We start from the raw sequence: 21073 nt of genomic DNA, 5'->3' as shown, positions 1-21073 counted from the left end.
ATGTAAACACATATCTAAAATAAGCGGACATGCACAAATTTAATATCTATGCAGAATGTTTTCATTTACTTTGTGCTTGATTTGCCTGGCATTATCATAGAAACACATATGATGGCTTGTTGGAAAGGTGGGGTTGTGCTGAATCCAGCAATACCAAATATGTAAATATATAATAAAAGAGAAGTGTTCTGTCACTCAATGTATGAGGTGTCCAAAATGAATGAAAATGGAACACTGACATAATTGAGTCCAAACCCATTCATTATCAGTGGTGAGGAGAATGTTGAGAAATTCAAATATAAGAGACATCAAAAAATATTTAATATGGCACCTTGTACTATATGGAAACAAAGATTGAAATCGAAAGATAACACTTTGCCATAGCACAAACAGGAGACCAGGAGTTTTAACTTAATGAGCTTTTTAATAAAACTATAACTTAACTTCACACAATACAACTTAAATTACTGTCTTAAATAAAACAAATGGCAATCTAACTAAAGAAACAAACACTCTTCGGGGAAATGAGCCCTGTCTTCTCAGGCTGTTTAGTTGATTTTCTAGCAGCAACCATTTGGAGCATGAACTGCTTTTGGTAACCATTGGAGAAGGGTCTGGCTGCAGACTTGCACTTGCACTCTCAGACACTGCTTCTGCTAGCGACGTCACTTGCAGTCTTTATTTTTTATTTTGTTCTATTTATTGATAACTTTTTGTTTGAATTTCCCAACATTTTATAACAGTTGCCATGTGGCGAAGACAAGAAAAAATAAACTAAATTACAATGTCAATTGCAATCGCTACTTGCACTCTCCGCTACCTGTGACTTCACTTGCAATCAACACAAATCTTGCATGTTGCCAGTGGAGACAAGACGCTGTGGTTGTGATTAAACGATTAAAACTAATTTAGTACTATAACGTACAGGGGGGTCCTGCAAGAAAAAGACAGTGACCTGTGACCTTGGCCACAGAACAGCAGAATATGAACGCAATGCACAAAGTCTTTCGTTAAGCGTTTTCCTCCTGTAGAAAAAAACTAACACTTAATGTGGCATAATGTATTCAGACACATTAAGTTCAATTTAAAGACCAAATTCGATATATAGTTATTATTCAATGTACTACAAGGCACGCAGATGGCTGTGAACACAATGTGCAAACTTTGTCCTCCCATACAACATAACGCTTAATGTGGCCTAATAACAGACTAAGATGATAAAGAAAATTTAGTAGGCCTAGCCTAGCCTATATGTCTTGTTGTTGACTCTAAGTATATACAGACCAGCAAATATGAACGGGGCTTATGCATTAAGTGATTTTAAAAGGATCAATTCCGTACAGTCAAGCAGACAAGTACAGAACGCAGTGCGTTAAATTGTACATTAAACGTTTTCCTCCTATAGAAAATCATTATAAATAAAACACATAATGTAGGTTAATGGACAAAGACAGTGATATAAACAAGTTGTAGGCAGTTTATTCTATATGGAAAAATGCTTAATGTGAAACTTTGCGTGTTGCGTTTATTCTGGGCTCACCTGCTTGCCTGTACATATTATGTATTTTAATAAAGTAGAGAAGCATGAGTTTGGCCTTTCTCATCTATGTCCATTATGGCACATTTTGCGGTATGTGAGGAAAATACTATATACATATTCCTTATATTAATGAACTGTACATTTAATTTGATATTTTAATAGCATCTTAATATATTAAGCCATGTTAAGTGTTTTTTTTCTACGCTTAGCTAGAGACTTTGTGCAAATGTTCATATTCTGGTGTTCTGGCCATGGATTTGCCGATCTTGTCTTTTTCTTGCAGGACCCTGTACGTTATAGTACTAAATTAGTTTTAATAATTTAATCACCACCACAGTGTCTTGTCTCCATTGGCAACATGCAAAATTTGTGTTGATTGCAAGTGACGTCACAGGTAGCGAAGAGTTAGTGTAGTAGCAATTGCAAGTGACATTGTAATTTAGTTTCTTTTTTCTTGTCTTCACCACCTGGCTTTATAAAATGTTGGGAAATTCAAACGCAAAAGTAATAAAAAAAATAAACAAAATAAAAAATAAAGACTGCACGTGATGTCACTAGCGGAAGTGCAAATGTCTGAGTGTGCAAGTCTGAGAGTGCAAGTACAAGCCTGCAGCCAGACCCTCTTGAAACATTTTGGGGTCAACCCCCCATGATGTTACAACTGCAACACAACACTCATCCACATTGTCATCAGTGACAAAGTGGGTCATATTTGGACAGTCAGGGCAAGAGCAAAACCCTGTGCAGGTCAAGCCCACAGAAAGACACTGGCATTTGGTGGCATCGGCACAGTTTCCGTCTTTACAGTAGAGGTGGGTGAGGTCTCTTCTGGAACATCACAGATTAAATGCAGCCACCTTCTCTGAGCCTCCATCCTCTACCAACTGGGTTCCAGAGAAGAGGTTTGGCCAGGTGGCTGTGATGCCACACTGCTGTTTGGTACACGGCTCTCAGCACATGTTGCTGGAAGCCATCTTCTGTTGGGGGTAGATTTGCTGCTGACACCTCAGCTCATCCAGGTTGGTGCTAGGATGCCCATCTTGGTGCCTCTTCTTTGTCTTTCAAGATCTTTGATTGAGTGTTCATATCTATCAAAAACTATAACGACACAGCTGTTACCTTCCTTTCCCATTAAAGTTGCGATCTTTTTCCAGACACACTCACCCAGGTCATTGTATGTTTGAAAGGCTGAATCATTGAGCATTTGAAGAAGATCCATGCCATCAATGATATATGCTGATGGTTCTTTTACACTTGGCAGCTGCTGTTGTCTTCTTTATGCTTCCATCATCAAAAAACAGAGGGTGGGACAAAATCATGTTTAATCTGAGATACGAGATTTTTATGATTTGGGAGCGGGGAGATACGAGGTTATGCACTCATTGATAAGAATGATACAGACACAGACGTCGCTGCTACCAGCAGAGTTCATCAAAGTCTGCGGTCGTGTCGAGACTTTTGACAAGAGATAAGGCTTTAAGGGGTAACTAAACCCCTGGTCAGAGCCTGACTCCACCCACTGGCAATATTTGAAAAATGCTGAAAAGTGGGCAGAGCACAGCGGAGATGGAGGGGACAAACCAAGGGCAGGGCTGAGCCGGTGGGGCGTGAACCTGAGACCCTCAGTGACAGATTAATTGACAGCTGCTGTTAGAGTCGCTAAAATGGAGAGTGACTCTAGTGATGCAAGTAGTTTTGCAACAGAGCGTTCATTTGTAGTAGAGGACTTTTCTCCCCCACCTTCACCTGAAGTGGAGGACGTCGAGGTGTCTGAGGACACAGGGCCAGGGCCTGAGCCATATCAATTCAAGCCACTGGCTCAAACTGCGGTCTTAACTCCCGGATTCTGATAGGCATCCGATGATGCTAGCGAAGCAGCCGTGCAAGAGAGAATGGGGCCAGTCTCCGAGTAAGGCACTGCGTCGCTTTTCAGCGTGAGCTGTGTGGAGCATTACCGAAGCATTACACATATGGATTTTTAACAAAACAAGCCTACTCAAATGTATCTAACCTAACGATTTTCATTCGTTATTGTAAGAAATGAAAAAAAAAAAAAAACAGAGTTATGCAAAAAATATGGTTTACTTGGCACCAGTAGACAGACCTTTTTTTTCCCATAAATAAAACCTGTTAGCCTACTTGGGGCATTTTACATGCACAGTGCCAACTTTGAGTCAGTAAAATAATAATAAAAACAATAATTTAATGCTGGTATCCAAAACATTTAATTCAATACAGGTAGAATTAGAAATTAGATACATTTTAAAACTTCAATGCACATGTATAATAAGCCTAGTAATAATAACCCTAGTACTATCGATCATAACATACTTCTACAGAGACTGGAAAACGGGGTCGGGCTTTCTGGGATGGTCATCAAATGGTTCAGGTCATACTTAGAAGGGAGAGGCTATTATGTGAGTCTAGGAGAGCATAAGTCTAAGTGGACGTCCATGACATGTGGAGTCCCACAAGGGTCAATTCTTGCACCGCTCTTGTTTAGCCTGTATATGCTTCCACTAAGTCAAATAATCAGAAAGAACCAAATTGCCTATCACAGCTATGCTGATGATACCCAGATTTACCTAGCCTTATCTCCAAATTACTACAGCCCAATAGGAGGATCTTTGATGACATCTTTGTACGCATACGCGAGTGGTTGTGTGGCAACAAAACAAACAGTATGGCGGGCTGTAAAGACGCAACGAGCACTTTCAAGTGAGTTAAGGCCCGTTCACACCAAGCACGATAACTATAAAGATAACGATATTAGCGTCCACCCCAGCGAACGATATTGTCTGTGTATTTTAAGCGGACGCGGCACGTCTGCTGCTTTAAATTCTCGAGCTCATTACAGCAGGATTGATTCTGATTGGTTGGCAATGTTTTATCGTTAATCGGGGGAAAAAATCGTTCTGAAAGTGATTCCAACGATATCTTTTCTCTGTGCCTTTATCGTTATAGTTATGGTGTGGACTCTGCTATTCTTTAATATTGAGAACGATTTTTAGAACTATATCTTTATCGTTATCTTTATAGTTATCGTGCTTGGTGTGAACGGGCCTTTAGCCGGCAAAATCCTCAATATATAAGCACTTTAACATCTGAAGACCGGAGGAGGTTTGGAGAGAAGCTCAAAATTTGTAGTGGTGACAAAATCGAAGCTATTCAAAGCCCAAACGTTGGTCCGACTCGCCCGTGTCTTGGCCACCAATCTGCTGGGGAGACATTTATTCTTATTTAATAGAAACCCCTGGACCCTTCACTCATGAAAGATTAAAGGCTTTCAAAAGTCTGAAGGCCTATGATTATTTTGTTTCTCGAAAAGTTGGGCCAATCTTTTCTGCCAAACAGAAAGCAGTGATCGTGCTAAAAGCAGAGGTTAGACCTGGCCAAGCAGAGTCACAGCATGATTCGCATCTCCCGTGGGTGATCGCCAAAGAGAACGGCGAAATAATCACTGCTCACTGCGACTGCAAAGCCGGGTAAGTCTTCATTGATCAGTGTTCTTATTTACTTATTTATTTACTGAAAATGTAGTGACTGATGTACCAATTCAATTGTTTTCAGTGTGAGACTTCCAATGGCGTCTGTACTAATGGTGAAAAATTGTATATTTTACACATTTCTCCTTCTTTCAAATCCAGTCTTGGAGAAACATGCAGTCGTGTAGCAGCTTTAATGTTTAAAGTAGAAGCAGCTGTCAGGATAGGACTTACAAATGCTGCATGTACTAGTGAGGCTTGCAGCAAAGCACAGCTACAGAATGATGTGAGGAACATAGTCTGGGTGCTGTGGATTGCGGTTTGGGACACCTGAATCAGAAAGCGAAAACATATGACTCGGTTGATTTGACTCAGTTTTATTTATTTTTATTAAATCTTCTATAAATACATAGTCACTAAGACTTACCATGAACAAAATGTGCCTCACAAACTCGATCAGAAGCTGCAGGCTTTCTTCGGAGCGTCCAGGTTCAATCCCCTAATTGCACTCAACCATTTCTTTCATTTTTCGCTATCCTTTTCGGAGGGAATTCGAAAAAACTTTTTATCAGGCCCCCAACTAACCGTACAATCGACCACACAGCAAGAGTGAACCATCCTCTTCTCTAAATCCTCCTCCAAACGTGCAAAACAATCAAATTACAGGTATCTAGCGGTGTTTGCTGCCACACGATTCCCATGATGCAACGCGAAAAACATAAACAATGACGTCACAAAAGATCCGCCTATTGACTCCCTCTGCCAATGCATTGATAAAATTAATAGTTGGATGTGCCAGAGCTTTCTTCAGCTAAACAAGGAAAAAACTGAAGTCATTGCATTTGGAAACAAACGTGAAGTGTTCAAGGTGAATGCATACCTTGACTCTAGGGGTCAAACAACTAAAAATCATGTCAGGAATCTTCGTGATTCTGGAGACTGGTCTGAGTTTCAGTAGTCATGTCAAAGCAGTAACTAAATCAGCATACTATCATTTAAAAAACATGCAAGAATTAGATGTTTTGTTTCCAGCCAAGACATGGAGGAACTTGTTCATGCCTTTATTACCAGCAGGGTGGACTATTGTAATGGGCTCCTCACTGGCCTTCCCAAAAAGACCATTAGACAGCTGCAGCTCATCCAGAACGCTGCTGCCAGGATTCTGACATGAACCAGAAAATCTGAGCATATCACACCAGTCCTCAGGTCCTTACACTGGCTTCCAGTTACATTTAGGATTGATTTTAAAGTACTTTTACTCGTTTATAAATCACTCAGTGACCTAGGACTGAAATATATTGCAGATATGTTCACTGAATATAAACCTAACAGAGCACTCAGATCACTAGGATCGAGTCAGTTAGAAATACCAAGGGTTCACACAAAACAAGGGGAGTCCTCCTTTAGTTACTATGCTGCCTGCAGTTGGAATCAGCTTCCAGAAGAGATCAGATGTGCTAAAACACTAGTCACATTTAAATATAGACTCAAAACTCATCTGTTTAGCTGTGCATTTATTGAATGAGCACTGTGCAATGTCCGAACTGATTGCACTATATTTTCACTGTTTTTTATGTAAAATCCTTTTCTAAACTGTTTTTAAATTCATTTTAGTTAAGTAGTTTTTTTCATAATTTTAAAAGTTTTAAAATTGCTTGTCTTTATTTTTATTATTTTTATTCATGATTATTTTACTTTATTTTATGTAAAGCACTTTGAATTACCATTGTGTATGAAATGTGCTATAGAAATAAACTTGTCTTGCCTTGCCTAGTAATAAGTAGACATTTAAAATACATCAATAACTGATATCATAGTTTAAAATAGATAAAATCAGAGTTAAGGCTTGCTTTATGTGTTGCTCGACGAGGATTTCTCAACCGTTGCGACTTTAAATCCTGAGGACACAAAATGCCGTGGAAGTTCCTGCCGCGGAGTGAAGAAGAGGTGGCGTTACGAGGATTCTCAGACAGTTGAAGTGTCCAATGGTGTTAAGAGATTTGCTCTCAATCTATTTTCAACACTTTAGATTGTTTACCACATGGGGTTGGACCAATAGCATTGAATTGTGAAAAAATATGAAATAGACAAAATTTGGACATGAGAGGATTCTGCCCGTCAGTGACGATATTTTAATAAAGGTGTTCCATTCCAATGTAAAACTGATTCAATTGGATCTGTGGTTCATATGAATTGTATAATATACTGTGCCTTATGAAATGTATCATTATTAAATGTATCATAAATATAGATCAGCACTTACCTAATGTAAGTTACTTTTCAGTAACCATGATTTTTTCAACATTCTTCTCACCACTGATTTTGTGAATGTGATTTGGACTTGAGGCTATTTTGTCCAGTGTTCTTTCATTTTGGACACCTCATACATTGAGTGACAGAACACTTGTCTTTTATTATATATTTACATATTTGGTATTGCTGGATTCAGCACAACCTTTCCAACAAGCCATCATATGTGTTTCTATGATAATGCCAGGCAAAGCAAGCACAAAGTAAATGAAAACATTCTGCATAGATATTAAATTTGTGCATGTCCGCTTATTTTAGATATGTGTTTACATGTGTCTATTTATTCCATACATCAAGATATTCACATCCAGTCTTTTCTAGTAGTTAAATCAACTTCCTGACTACAAACATGTCAAGTTTCAAAGCTCTCAGAGCTTGTGTGATTGATCTGCATTAGTTTATATGCCTTAACTCCCATACGGACAGGCTATATTTTAGTCCTTTATTGGTTTTGTGGTGTATAACAATATCTGTTAATTTAACAATCTTAGCAGTAAAATATTTTTAGCCAAGAATCCTTTTCATATATGGGAGACCTTAGAGATGAAGAAAAACATTGTTGGGTTTAGTTCTACCTCCGGTAGGGGTATCTCGAAAAATAAAGCACTTTTTGACCATTTGTCACTAGCCTATTAGTGGTGCTAGCTTTTGCAAACCACAAATCTTTCTTTTTTAATAACAATTAATATATGTTTTTTATTTTGTAAAGTATAACCAGCAAGTTCTAAGCAGCAAAGGCAAAACTAATAAAGCACAAAACTTAATTTAATTTTACTGAGACGAGAGCTTAAAGACATCCAAGAAATTTGCAGACGCTATGTTCACACTTTGGCACACCACACTACATTACCAGTGCACCCACATTTTTTTTCTTTTCTCCACTCTTCAGTGTCACATGGTCCTTCAGAAATCAGTGTAATATGTTGGTGATCAAGAAACATTTCTTGTTACATCAGTGTTGAAGTGTTGTGCTTCTTAATTGTGGAAACTGATACATTTTTGTTTCAAGATCCTTTGAATAGATAATTGTTTCAAAGACCAACTTAAATTTAATTTTTTGTAGCATTATACACATCTTTACTCCAACTTCTGAACAATTTAATGCATCCTTGCCAAATAAAATCATAAATTATTATTATTTTTTAATTGCATTGACCCCAAACATTTGGACAGTACGGTGTATATGAATCCAGGTTACATGAGCACAGGATGTGTTTTGTGCCTCAAAATAAGACACTGATCTTTTAAAAATCAATCAAGCTAAAATCAAAACCATGTTTCTTTTAACCGTCTGTGAGTGTGGTTCCTCATTTAAGCCAGATGCAAACACAGTACACGCACTCATCTGATATCTCTCTCTGCTGTATAGGTGCCAATGATCTTGGTTGGAAATAAGTGTGATTTAGAGGATGAGAGGGTGGTTGGGAAGGAGCAGGGTCAAAATCTTGCTCGTCAGTGGAGTAGTTGTGCCTTTCTAGAATCTTCTGCCAAATCAAAGATCAACGTCAATGAGGTGAGTCACAGTTTAAAAAAATAATAAAAACACATGCACGAGGTCACATATGTACAGTCCTCTAATAAAAGTCCTTTGTGTTTTTGTTTTGTGTATATCAGATCTTTTATGACTTGGTAAGGCAGATAAACAGAAAGACGCCGGTGGAGAAGAGAGCGAAAAATAAGTCAAACTGCATTCTGCTGTAACAAACTGCATCACCGCAGCAGCTCTGAGCCAGGTAGACAATCAGAAGTCCATTAGGAATCAGCACATGCTTTATTAAGAACTCCTTTCATCTGTGATCAGTGGTAAAGATTTCATCCTGTGTTTTTTCCATCAGTGGCGTCTGCTAGGGGTGCACAAAATACTTAATGAATGATAACTGCTTGGTTAAACGTTTAAATGATTTTTTTGTAATTAAGAGGATGAATATCGCAGGATGTTTTAATGTTATGGAGACCATGCGTGTTAAAAAAAGATCAGTGAAAATTTGATTTCTCATGTCATGATCCATTTAATATCAGTGGATCTTTAATAACTGTGGAGAGACCTGGAGAAAGCTATCAAATGAGCATTCCCGTTCATCTTATTGGCATTATTTGCATGTTTCTGCAACATTTAAAAAAACAGCACCACTTGCTGGAGATTTAGCATTGTTGCATTTAGTGCAAGACTTCTATGTCCTGTGATTCTAAACCAACTTTTTGGTTTAGCAGCTCTTCGAAGGGGTTACTTGAGATGAATGACATGATTTTTTCCTTCTTTTTAGATTGACGAAATGAAGAACTGTTGCCCAGCTGGTCAACATTCTGTTCCTCTTTACAGTTATTGGCCAAACAATTATTAAGGCAGAACACCGGACTCCTCAACTAAAACACAGACTTGAAAGAAAAAAAGAGAGATGCAGCCTCTGCCTTTTCTTCCAGAACAGTCTTGAAAAAATATTTTCCCCCGCTCCTTGATTGCCAGTTTTTTTTTTTTTCCCTGAAGCAGATTCCACAATAAGTATGAGTGTCTGGAGCAGAAGCTCCGTCTGTGACATGGTGAAGTGGGGTTAGACACTCTGGGAAAGGTTTCAGGACTTTCTTAATGCCTACAGACAGAACGGGGACATTTCAAAAACATGCTTTTGATTGTAAAATGATTTTATTTTGTTTTTTTCTCATTATGTTTGGACTATCACTAATCATTTGTATAGAGAAGAAGTGGCCCTTCATTCATCAAAACATTTTCCTGAGTGACTTTTGAACACTGCTTTCTAATTCCCTTTAATATGCTTCAATCTTTATCTAAACAAACTGTGAAAAATTACTAATGTTCTTTTTTTCTTTTGGTGGTAAAGTTAAGATGAGCAATTTGGATCTGTCTATCTTCAAGATAAAGATATTTTTTGCTGAAGCCAATGCATTTTTTTTCCACAATCAAAATGTCATTAATATTTCCACTTTTTAAAGATAATTAACTTTTATTATATATTTTTCCCTTGGTTGTATTTTGCGCTAGGCTGTAGTTCAGCCTGGGATAAATATCAGCCGTTTTGTGCCTGAGCAGGAGAAGGATGACTTCTGATCTCTATTGCAGAGATGACTTCTCCTCCGATAACCGTTAAACCAATAATCAATAGACAGTCCTTGTCACTTCATTTGCCAAGTTAAATCAGTCTTGATGTGTCAGATATTTGATTTTAGCCTTCATTTTTCTGCTCCATGGTTTTGTTGAGCATTTTAAAGTGTCTGGCTGGCTTTTGGTTTGTTTTTAAAAGTAATGTGTGCTTTATGATTTTATTTTTTACATAGATTTAAATAAATGTATTTCATATTGATGTGGTGTTTTATTTTTATATTTCCATTCCTTACCAACATAGACCATTATAGAGAAACAGTTTTTCAGTGTACTGTAGATACAGATATAACACAAAGCCGTATAAATAATTCCACTTATCTTACATTTTTCTACAAACCTCCTAAGTATGAATATAGGGGATTCATACTTGGTGCACACCAGATTACATGCTGCATAAAATAAAATAAAAAGATTCACAAAGATTAATGAGGCGTGACTAAAGCAAAAATTCTTGATGACATTTTTATTATTATTTTTTTTATAAAAAGTATCCCATATCATTAAATAGCTCTGAAAACAGGTATAGAGACTATTCCAGGACCAACAGCCATATATATATATCTATTACAGATAACATGAAGGTGCTGAGAAAACGCAGGTATTTGAATGTGCCGTTTTCAGTTTTTGCATAGCAGTTAAGCATCATTGCATAGTTTTTCTGTTCAATACAAAGCAGCTTTATGCTTGCAAAGCTAAGACATGAGTAAGACATTTGTGAAAAAGCACCAATCAGGACTTTTTCATAGAATGACTGACAGTTAGGCCTAAACCTAAACCGATACAAACATCAGCAGAAACAGCATTAGGCTCTCAAGGGATCTCACAGAAACACCGTGGGCAACACAATGTGACTCTATTAATACAGTTTTCTTTGCTCTGCCATGCTTACATTACCAACAACACATACAAATGCATTCCAGAAATGTTAACCTAACATATCTTTGGAAATTAATAGTTTGTGCTACTCCTCTCACTTGAGGGAGAAGGACAGTAGTTCCAATACAATATTAGGACAATACATCGGCAAGTGGCAAGCAAGTCCGTTGTGAGTGGTGTTTATCTAAACTTTTACATTGCTTCACATTTAGTTTACATAATTACAATGAAGATATAAATGTTTTTTTTTTATAATTTTCAATTAATATCAGTTATTTGGGTTTGGTGTTCCGCATATAAATATATTGTTTAGACTACCTTTGACTTGAATATGTGACCGTTACAAATGGCTGACTTTCCTAGGTGCATTTAAAGGCAGCACCGTGACTTGAAGATCACTTTTACAATAATTTTGATCAAAAAGTCCACTAATTATGTTTAACAATTGCTAATAATATGTGTAACAGTCTCTTCCATGTAGAACTGTATCAGACCCACACAGCTGAGCTGTAATCAAACACTTCTCTATGCTTCTCTACAATCTCCGCCCATCCTCTGTCTATCAAGCCCTCTGAGCCCTCTTGTTGGGTGGGAGTGGTTTTCATCTTCATTCTTCTCGTTCTCTTCCAGAATGGGTTGCTGACATCTGATTTTGATTTTCTGCATGAGACCTTTGGTTGTTTCCAGATATCCGTTGCTTTGCTTTCTCGCTGGTGCTGTGGCCGAACACGACGTAGGACCCGTTTGAAGATGCTTGCTGTTAGTGAGAGTTTCCTGGAGATATCTTGAGAGTGACTGCTAGATGATGACTCCGAAAGAGTGTCTTTAAGACTGAAGTCATTCTGCTCCTTACCTGCTGTCTGGCCTCCAACATCAGGCAGGTCCAGCCAGTTCCCGACCAAATCAGCAAAAACATTATCGCCCAGTATCAATGGCTGTCTGTTTCTACTGTGGTTCATCAATGAGGCTGTCCAATCAGTGGAGTCGTCGATATCGAATGAAGAGAAATCTTTGTCGATTGTGTCTTCCTGAGAGGAAAAAGAGGAAGAAGTGCTCAGACTTCCTCTGTAAACCCTCCTGGGTTCATGTACCGTGGGAGTATGGCGGTTCTCTGCTGGAGAACTCGTGAGATACAAAGACGGTTCCATGATAAGCTCAGTCTTGAAACATTCTTGTGAAAGAATTTCTTCTGGTTTCTGTGTTCGGTTCAGGTGGGTTATTCTTGAACTGTGGTTTATCTGATCGAGCATTGTGTGAGTGTGTGAAGAGACCTGGCTCGTTTTACTGGAGAACTCCAGCTCCTTCAGTGCAGTCTGGACCTGCAAGAGTTTGAGCTCCTGGAGAGCACCGATCACAGAATTCCTCTGAGCTTGGAGACCCTCATCTGACTGCCTCAAAGAATCACATAATGGGAAAGGCAAATAAGCAAGAGAGCAATTACTATAGACTTAATGAAGCAATTATCAGTGAAATCTGTTGTGACTGATGAAAAACACTTATCTCACACTCACTTCACAGTAATTATCAAAAATCAATATTACTCCAAACAGTCTGCAATTTCTGCCCATCACAGATACCTTACTCAGCATCTGCTGAAGAGAACGCAGATGTGTTTTTTTTTCTTGTCACAGCCTCCAATGAATTGCTCACTAGGAGGATGAAGGCATGGCTTCTTTTAAAGCTGATTTGAAACTATACTGATTTCTAAAAAATGACATTGAAAATAAAAAATAAATGCTGTTCTTTAGAACTTTCTGTTTACCAAAGAATCCAGAATTTTTTTAATCATGACTTACGCGATATTAAGCAGCACAACTATTTTCAACATTAAAAATAATAATAAAATAATTTTATTGAGCACCAAATCAGCATATTAGAATTAGGCTATTTTTTTAAGGAGCATGTTTTATTACATTTATTAATGTTATTTTTTGACAGTTATGAACATATAAAATTGTAAACGATGTAAAAGTTGTAACATCATAGTTTTGGTAAATGTTAACGTGATTTATACTGAAAAGCAAAATGTATGTCTTTTAGTGAATTTATGAGTCAAAATGTTTATATACATATTTGATATCCCATAACGGTTTCTGTTTGGTTGTATTTAGGTTATTTATTTACATAAATTTAAATAAATGTATTTCATATTGATGTGGTGTTTTATTTGTATTCCATACACTGCAAAAATGCCCTTTTTCTTCTGTTATAGAATAAAACCACTGTCGTCCTACCTTCTTTCACCCTGCAGTCCCTGCATTTCTTTTCTTCTCATCTCACTCCCTGTTTTCTGTTTCTTCTGTCCCTGGTGATCGATCACCAGCCAGTCTGAGCACAGCAGCGCACAACTGATGCTTTTCTACAGCAGTGTTGTGTCTCAAGGCATGATGGGAGATGTAGGAGCTTATGTGGGTGAAATGACTAGACTTTAAATCATGGGCGAACAGCTAAGCCATGTATTGTACTCAGTTTATGATTTTACTGGGTTGGTCATAAACACATATTGCTTAACTTTTATTATGACCAGAAAAATTCCATTCAGTGGAAATTTAAACAGAATGTCATATAGGCTGCTTATGTAAGCAGTAGAGCCATAATGTCATCATAAAAGTCACTTTTACAATTACAGTTCTGTTTTTAAAGTTTTAAGAGGCAAATTATTGCAGGTGATCACTTTCACGTATATAACTTAGCCCTGCTTGCTACTTGTTAAGGCATGTTTCATGTTCACTATTTCATCAGATTCAGCAGAAGGTAGTATTTCTCATTGTGTGAGGTTACTGACTTCTCCCGTGTGAGGTTACTGACTTCTCCCATGTCAGTTTCCTTTGGGATGTACCCAAGACGGACCTCAGTGCAGATCCAGGGGGCATGGCTGGATACAGATCGAACTCATCCCACCTAACATAGGCTATACCTAAACCTATGTCTTCCACCCCCTGATCCCCAAAACCACCCATCTCCACCCCTAAACCACCAATCTCCATCAACCCTATCATCCTTGTGGCCCTGTTTCCTCATTTGACAAGCACCCATTCTCTCACTTTATTTCCACTCTCAATCATAAAAATAAAGGTTATTTAAATAAATACACCGTAAATAAATTAATCATTTAATTGCTATTTAGAATAAATTAATTAGATAAGTTTTTTTCCGCCATAAGGGTTTATTGCATCGCTTTTGTACCGCAATGTTATATGTTCACAGAATCAAAAAGCGTGTTTTTGTTTGACATAAATTTCACAACCTGCACTTAAATTTTTAAACATTACAGAATTCAGGTGCCAGCCAATCAGCGGCCTCCTTTTCAAAAAACCGTTGCCAATCAGTTTGCACCTTTTCTCCTGCCCCGGACAACAGCTGGATAAACATAAACACAGAGGTGCAAAACTGCGCAAGAGAAAGGCTATAAAATTGTGCTATGAGAACAATATAATGCAAAGTCATACTAATTATGTCTAGTATACATATCTGTGAAGATGCTTGCAATAACAACACACAATGTCCTGTAAAAGTAGAAGACAAAAGAAAACGATCAAGAAAATCTCACCAGTTCATGTTTTAGACGCAGAAGGTTGCTGTCCATATCACCGGGATTCGTTTTCTCTTGCCACATTACTGCTAAATTACAAAGAAAACAATAAAAAAAATTACTAAACGCGTTATGAATCGTTAAAACTTCGTTCCTTTTGATGTCGCTATTCGCTGAGTTATCTGGGTTCTTCCGTGTTGCTTTCTAATGGTCAGTCGTGTTTGACCAGCGATGTTTGCTAATAATATTCCTCTATCATCTCGCCTCTGACACTGCTGATTACATTCAGATGACATTACAGCTCAGCACAGACGAGGAAGAGGTACAGTCAAGCCACTGAAGAATATGTTGTGTCATGTTGCTTTGAGGGGAAACTTTAAAATATATATTAGAACTGAAATAATAATAGTTATATAGAATTTAATTCCTCGATGCCTTCCATCTAAAGCAGCACTTGTTCGTTTTTAAACTTGCTGGGTCAAACTTTCAAACGACGTGTAATTACAGTTTATTAAAGGAAATGTATTTGATATGGTATTCAGAGTTTGTTTTAATTTAAACTCCACAGAAGTCAAACGTCTCCACAGAGATAAAAATAATAATAGGCACTGTATTTCAATTTCATCGCTTGTTTATGTCAACCTAGTGTGTTTGTCGCCCTCTGCAGGATGTTGCTGATACTTTAAGCGGTGTTTCTGTTTCTGTGCGCAAGAGGGCGAAGTGATTTCAGTGCCCAAACTCATTTATTCAGCGTCGAAGAACTGAACTACGTGCAATAAAAACATGGCGGCACCCGTGAACGCAGCGCATGAGCTGCAATCCAGAACCCGGACAGAAGATGTTCTGATGAACGGGGGTGTCGAGTTCAGCTCTCTACTCCTCTCAAAACATGTGCTTGAGGGGTTATCTGCCTCTGGCTTTCACAAACCGTCCCCCATCCAGCTGAAGGCAATCCCGCTGGGAAGATGTGGACTCGGTACGAGAAAACAGTACCAAAACAGGCGTTATTCACATTCCAAAACTGACTGCTCTTTAATGACACGAGTGTAATGTGCAAATCAAGAAAATATAGTGCATCAATGAGAAATTTCATGCACCGGGTATTAATCTTGTTTATTGTTGTTTTCCTCCGTGCAGATCTTATAGTTCAGGCCAAGTCTGGCACAGGAAAAACCTGTGTGTTCACCACCATCGCTTTGGACTCTCTTATATTGGAAAACACAACCACGCAGGTTTAACCTTTTCCAATATACAGCGGAATGTAATGTGTTACCAAACAATGTCCTATTCAATAATAACTGTTTAAATATGAACTATGGATATTTGAAAGACTCGTCTATTTAGAACTACGGAACTATGGAGATTTGAAAGACTCTATTTTTTTAATGTTAAATGTAAGCACCCAAATCACGAATGTGTGCCTGTCTGACATGTGCCCTTTCTTGTTCCATCAGGTGCTGGTTTTGGCCCCCACTCGGGAGATTGCGGTGCAGATTCATGCTGTGGTCATGGCTATAGGTAGTGCTATGGAGGGCTTGGAGTGTCATGTGTTCATCGGTGGCCGACCTGTCAGTCAAGACAAATTTCACCTGAAGAAATGCCACATTGCCATTGGTTCACCAGGTATGAGCTAGTTGAAATTCTTACTGGACAGATATGTCAGATGAATTATTATAGTAACTGTAACCTTAACTAACTTTAGTTTAGATTGGCTAATATTGCATATTTAGATTTGGACATTCGTATGTGGATGAAAATACCTTTTGCATTTCAAAATGTTTGTAATATGCTATTTAAATTAAGTCTATTCTTTATTAAATCTATTCTTTATTAAATATAGAGAGTTGTTTTTATTTTCTAAGGCAGTGTTGATGAAGTTTAGTTTAATTCATAGGTCGTATTAAGCAGCTCATTGAGATGGGAGCCCTGACTACGTCCTCCATTCGTTTGTTTGTTTTGGACGAGGCTGATAAGTTGCTGGAGGACAACAGCAGTAGCTGCTTTCAGGAGCAGATCAAGTAAGAGTTGAACAGGTGGTTCGGATTCAGAGACTTTTCTGGATTGTTATTCAGCAGATATAACTGATCTTTCTGTCTTTTCTTAGCTGGATTTTCTCTTCTTTACCTGCAAACAAACAAATGTTGGCCCTTTCTGCCACTTACCCAGAATCTCTTGCACAGCATCTGTCAAGATACATGAGAGAGCCGACGTTTGTGCGACTGAACCAGACAGACCCCGGACTCCTTGGTCAGTCTTCGGTCCTGTCTGATTTGTTGATGCATTTCTTTCATGTGAATACGCTTTCAAATCTGAATTGAAACAGTTTGTGGTGTTCTTGTGTTATATTCTCTCCTTCAGGACTGAAGCAGTACTATAAAATCGTGCCATCTCATTCATTACCTCATAAAGTGTTTGAGGAGAAGGTTCAGAGTCTTCTTGAACTTTTTAGCAAAATCCCGTTTAACCAAGCATTGGTATTCTCAAACCTCCATACAAGGCAAGAGCTGCCAAAACTCCAATTTCTTTAACAACAGAATTGTGATCTTTACTGAAAGTAATGAAAGACTGACTTGAGCTGTTGTTATACAGAGCTCAGCACCTGGCTGATATCCTGTCCTCTAAAGGTTTGCCTGCGGTCTGCATCTCAGGTGAGAAAATTCTCACTAAATTCTGACTATACCAAAAAGATTTTTTGGTACACAAATTGGTATTAGGGTCATTCACACAGAATATGTTTTGTTTTGTTAAAAAGTGTTAGACACAGGACAATAGACTGAAAAAATGCAAGGTCTCAGTTTTTAAAGAGATTAAGTTTTAATTTAAGCTCTTTTTTTAACAGTCACATACATAAGCAATGGAAAAACAGCACAGTGCCTCTGTAGGCAGCTCACTAGGTTTTGGATCAGAATGATATCATTTAGAATGTGTGCATGTAAATTAAGGCCCACAATGAATGAAAGTCATTGTTAATGGTTATTATGTTTAAATCCCTTGATGTGTGTGTTTTGTATGTAGGTGGTTTAAGTCAGGATCAGAGGTTAGAGGCGATGTGGAAGCTGAAACAGTATCAGTGTCGAGTTTTAATATCCACCGATCTGGTGAGGCTCTGAACCTATTAGAACACCTACACTGGAAAATACCCAATGTTTAATACCTAAGCAACATTTAATTTCTCGTGAATCTCTCTCTTCCACAGACCTCACGTGGTATTGATGCTGAGAAGGTGAACTTGGTGATTAATCTGGACGTTCCTCAGGACTGGGAGACCTACATGCACCGGATTGGTCGTGCTGGACGATTTGGTATGTTTAATTATAGAACAATTAAGCACCAATATATGTGAAGCCTCTACTCTGTGGCTTTAATTAATGTGTGTCTTGGGCATTTACATGAGAGAGCTCCAAAATCAGAATTAATAACTGGAACCTGAAAGTGATAGTTGTGGATGAATTTAATCTTCATTCTCATTAGATCTTAGAAATGGATATGATCAGCCGTGTCTTTCCTTTGATGGTGACCCCTGTCTGTTGTATTTCAGGCACTCTGGGGGTTGCTGTGACCTACTGTTGCCATGGAGAGGAGGAGAACAAGATGATGGCCATTGCTCAGAAATGTTCTCTGAATCTCACTCATTTACCAGGTACAGAGGAAGACAGACATCTTAGTCCTTTTTAAAGGAATATTGCAGGTTCTGTGCAAGTTAAGCTCAGCTGATAGCGTTTGTGGTATAATGCTGATTATCACAAAAAAAAATTCCACTTTGGGTAACAGTGATGCACTCAAAATGTAAGTGAGTCAGGCCAGTCTATAAAGTCACTATAGTGTAATATAAATATTTATAGAAAGTGTAATTTATATAAATATCCAATAAAATACTAACTAAAACAGAGTCACAAGGCATAATATGCCTTGATTAAACTTGCTTATAGAGCCCCTTAAGAGACATGGTGACGGTAATTAAAATTAAATGGGTGGAAAAATTATATTTTAACACTTTTGCAGTCTCTCCGAAAACAAAAATCTCACTCCCCCAAGAAACTTTGTGCATTAGCAAAACTATTGTGATAGAAATAATATGAGATGGGAGGAAATACTGTATTTCAGTGCTTTTCCAGTGAACGCAAACCATCTGAGCTAACCATCTTGATACTTTTGTGAGAGAACACAAAATCTTTTTTTTTTTTTTTTTCATCATGGCCCTTAGGGGCTCCTGAAAGCAGTGGTTTTTCGAACTGCTATATATATATATATATATATATGTATGTATGTATGTATATGTCCTGTTCAGTGTTGTTATCACTGTCAGTTGTTGCGATTTCAAGAGATAATCCAACATTTATATGCGGATGTCAATCCCAAGACTTCCTCTTAACAGTTTAAAAATATAAACTTTTCAGATTCTGAATGAATAACCAAGAAAGTGTGCACAGAGCACTCTCTTTATGATAACTAAAATTCTGTCTCTCATTTCAGTTTATCATGATTTCACAAATTTCCGATCAGTTAAGCTCTATACATTGCACAATGAATCTTTTATTTATATCGTGTCTATGCATAACTCGGCTCTGAACAAAAACTTATGTGTTTTGAGTGGTCAGTGGATTCTAACTTAAACACCTCTTATTGGCCATTGCGTTGAAATCAACAGACATGTCTGTGATTGTCCACATTGGTCAACACTGCCGTGATCAACTTTTTTATTTTGTTATTAAAATTACATTTGCTGGTTCCCATGTCTGCGTGTCTTGGAACATTATATAGGTGTTTTCCATAAATCATCCTGGTGACCCAGGGTTTGAAAATTTAATTTTCATCCCCGGACGTTCAGAAAAAAAGGTATATCTAGGCCTTAAGGTGACTTTTCCTCCAAAGTTGCCATGACAACACAATACTATGAACCCTAAAATGGCTGTAAAAATAAATAAAGTTCTGGTTTAAGTTTTATTGAACCTGGAATCTTCCTTTAACTTGACGCGAAGGCTGTTAAGCTTTTTTCTCTACCTTGTGTTACAGATCCAATCCCTCCAGGGATCATGGAAGAGGCTTGTGACTGGGACGTGATCATTGAACCTCCTTCCAAACCCACTCAGAAAATTCCTGACGTTTCCAAACCAGGGAAGAAGAAACAAGTGAAATCTGAGAAGCCGACATCGAAACCCTCCAGAGAGCCTCACATCTCAAAGGTCATCACAGAAAGGGCAACAAGTGATAAATCCAACAGTGGAGCTGAAATCAATGTAAAAAGTCACTCACCCAAACCTGGGAGGCAGAAACCATTACAGTCTGCTACAAATCTCCAGCATGACTCGACTCCTCAGAGGGAGCAGAATCACACCCTTCCCAGAATTCCTCCACTATCATCTTTTAAGTTGCATGCACAAAAAGTTACGACTTTCAATGAGGCTGTGATGGATTATGAGAACTTCATAACAGAAGGTCCGGGAAGATCTGTTGAAATCATTCGCCAATATGATGGATTCAACAGGAGTCAAGATGCAGTTAATGGACTGCAGTACAATTATGATGATGGTCATGATAATCATAAAGCTTATAAAACATATGTTCCAGAAGAATCACACTCCCATCAAGATCTTCCTCCACCACAGCAGGTTTCAGAGTTGTCCTCTGAGCAGAAGACTCTGTCTGTGTCATCTGATGATTCTTCTTCAGAGTCTGAGATGGTGGTGGAGGAGAGTGAGTCAAGCTCTTCTGTCCCCTATCGGTCTTCACATTGCACACCTGCTCATCCAGACGATCAAGTCTCAGAACTGAATGAATTCTCTTTACCTTCGGCTAAAGTATTTCAACAGACCAGCAGAAACAAGCAAATGCCTAGTAAACCTCAATCCCAGAATCCTGCTAACCACCACAGCCTTCCCCAGAAACATCGGCCGGCCTCTAAATCTGGGAGGAAGGCTGCATCAGCAGGACAGAGGTGGAAGAAGAGGGAGACTGATGACCTGGAAGAGGAAGTGGCCAGGCAGGATTACTGGAGTTCATACAGAGCTTGGGTTGAATATTACAATTCCTATTATCATCATTCACCCTATAACTGGATCACTGGATTTAATATGAATTCTGTCTACATAAAAGAAATGATGAAGCACTAAAAAAGTGATTGGGATTGTCAAGCCAATGACTTTTGAGCCTTGTAATGTTCTCATTTGCATTGTGTACGTTCATGTAGTTCTCTAATAAAAATTAATTCTTAA

At 38.1% G+C, this 21073-nt stretch overlaps 3 protein-coding genes across 3 annotated transcripts in view; 2 read left to right on the top strand and 1 right to left on the bottom strand.

Moving 5' to 3' along the window:
• The window catches only part of LOC113072089 (ras-related protein Rap-1b-like), a 19417-nt gene extending 8769 nt beyond the window's left edge, over window positions 1–10648 (top strand). Inside the window, exons 6-8 of the mRNA XM_026245229.1 lie at window positions 8705–8848; window positions 8950–9068; window positions 9600–10648. Of these exons, the coding sequence (XP_026101014.1) occupies window positions 8705–8848; window positions 8950–9036 (231 nt within the window). The 3' untranslated portion in view covers window positions 9037–9068; window positions 9600–10648. The remainder of the gene's footprint in view (window positions 1–8704; window positions 8849–8949; window positions 9069–9599) is intronic.
• LOC113072088 (PAK4-inhibitor INKA2-like) lies at window positions 9985–15175 on the bottom strand. The gene is made up of 2 exons (XM_026245228.1): window positions 14880–15175; window positions 9985–12717 (listed from the first exon to the last, which is right to left on the bottom strand). Exons 1-2 carry the CDS (start codon window positions 14943–14945, stop codon window positions 11818–11820), a joined length of 966 nt encoding a protein of 321 aa, XP_026101013.1. The 5' UTR covers window positions 14946–15175; the 3' UTR covers window positions 9985–11817.
• Window positions 14675–21073, top strand: LOC113072087 (probable ATP-dependent RNA helicase DDX20). The gene is made up of 12 exons (XM_026245227.1): window positions 14675–14711; window positions 15529–15837; window positions 15999–16093; window positions 16316–16484; window positions 16756–16879; window positions 16966–17108; window positions 17220–17358; window positions 17451–17509; window positions 17877–17959; window positions 18058–18163; window positions 18400–18501; window positions 19875–21073. The coding sequence occupies exons 2-12, from the start codon at window positions 15645–15647 to the stop codon at window positions 20969–20971; spliced, it is 2310 nt and encodes a 769-aa protein (XP_026101012.1). The 5' UTR covers window positions 14675–14711; window positions 15529–15644; the 3' UTR covers window positions 20972–21073.

This window comes from Carassius auratus, unplaced genomic scaffold, assembly GCF_003368295.1.
Source record: "Carassius auratus strain Wakin unplaced genomic scaffold, ASM336829v1 scaf_tig00008539, whole genome shotgun sequence".
NCBI lineage: Eukaryota > Metazoa > Chordata > Actinopteri > Cypriniformes > Cyprinidae > Carassius > Carassius auratus.
This window is presented reverse-complemented; position numbering and strand designations above follow the sequence as displayed.

Coding starts and splice junctions, on each gene's coding strand:
- LOC113072088 (XM_026245228.1), bottom strand. CDS start 14,945: ATGTGGCAAGAGAAAACGAATCCCGGTGATATGGACAGCAACCTTCTG. Junction 12,718..14,879: donor TGCGTCTAAAACATGAACTG/GTGAGATTTTCT, acceptor TCTTTGAGGCAG/TCAGATGAGGGTCTCCAAGC.
- LOC113072087 (XM_026245227.1), top strand. CDS start 15,645: ATGGCGGCACCCGTGAACGCAGCGCATGAGCTGCAATCCAGAACCCGG. Junction 15,838..15,998: donor GCTGGGAAGATGTGGACTCG/GTACGAGAAAAC, acceptor TCCTCCGTGCAG/ATCTTATAGTTCAGGCCAAG. Junction 18,502..19,874: donor GAATCTCACTCATTTACCAG/GTACAGAGGAAG, acceptor CTTGTGTTACAG/ATCCAATCCCTCCAGGGATC.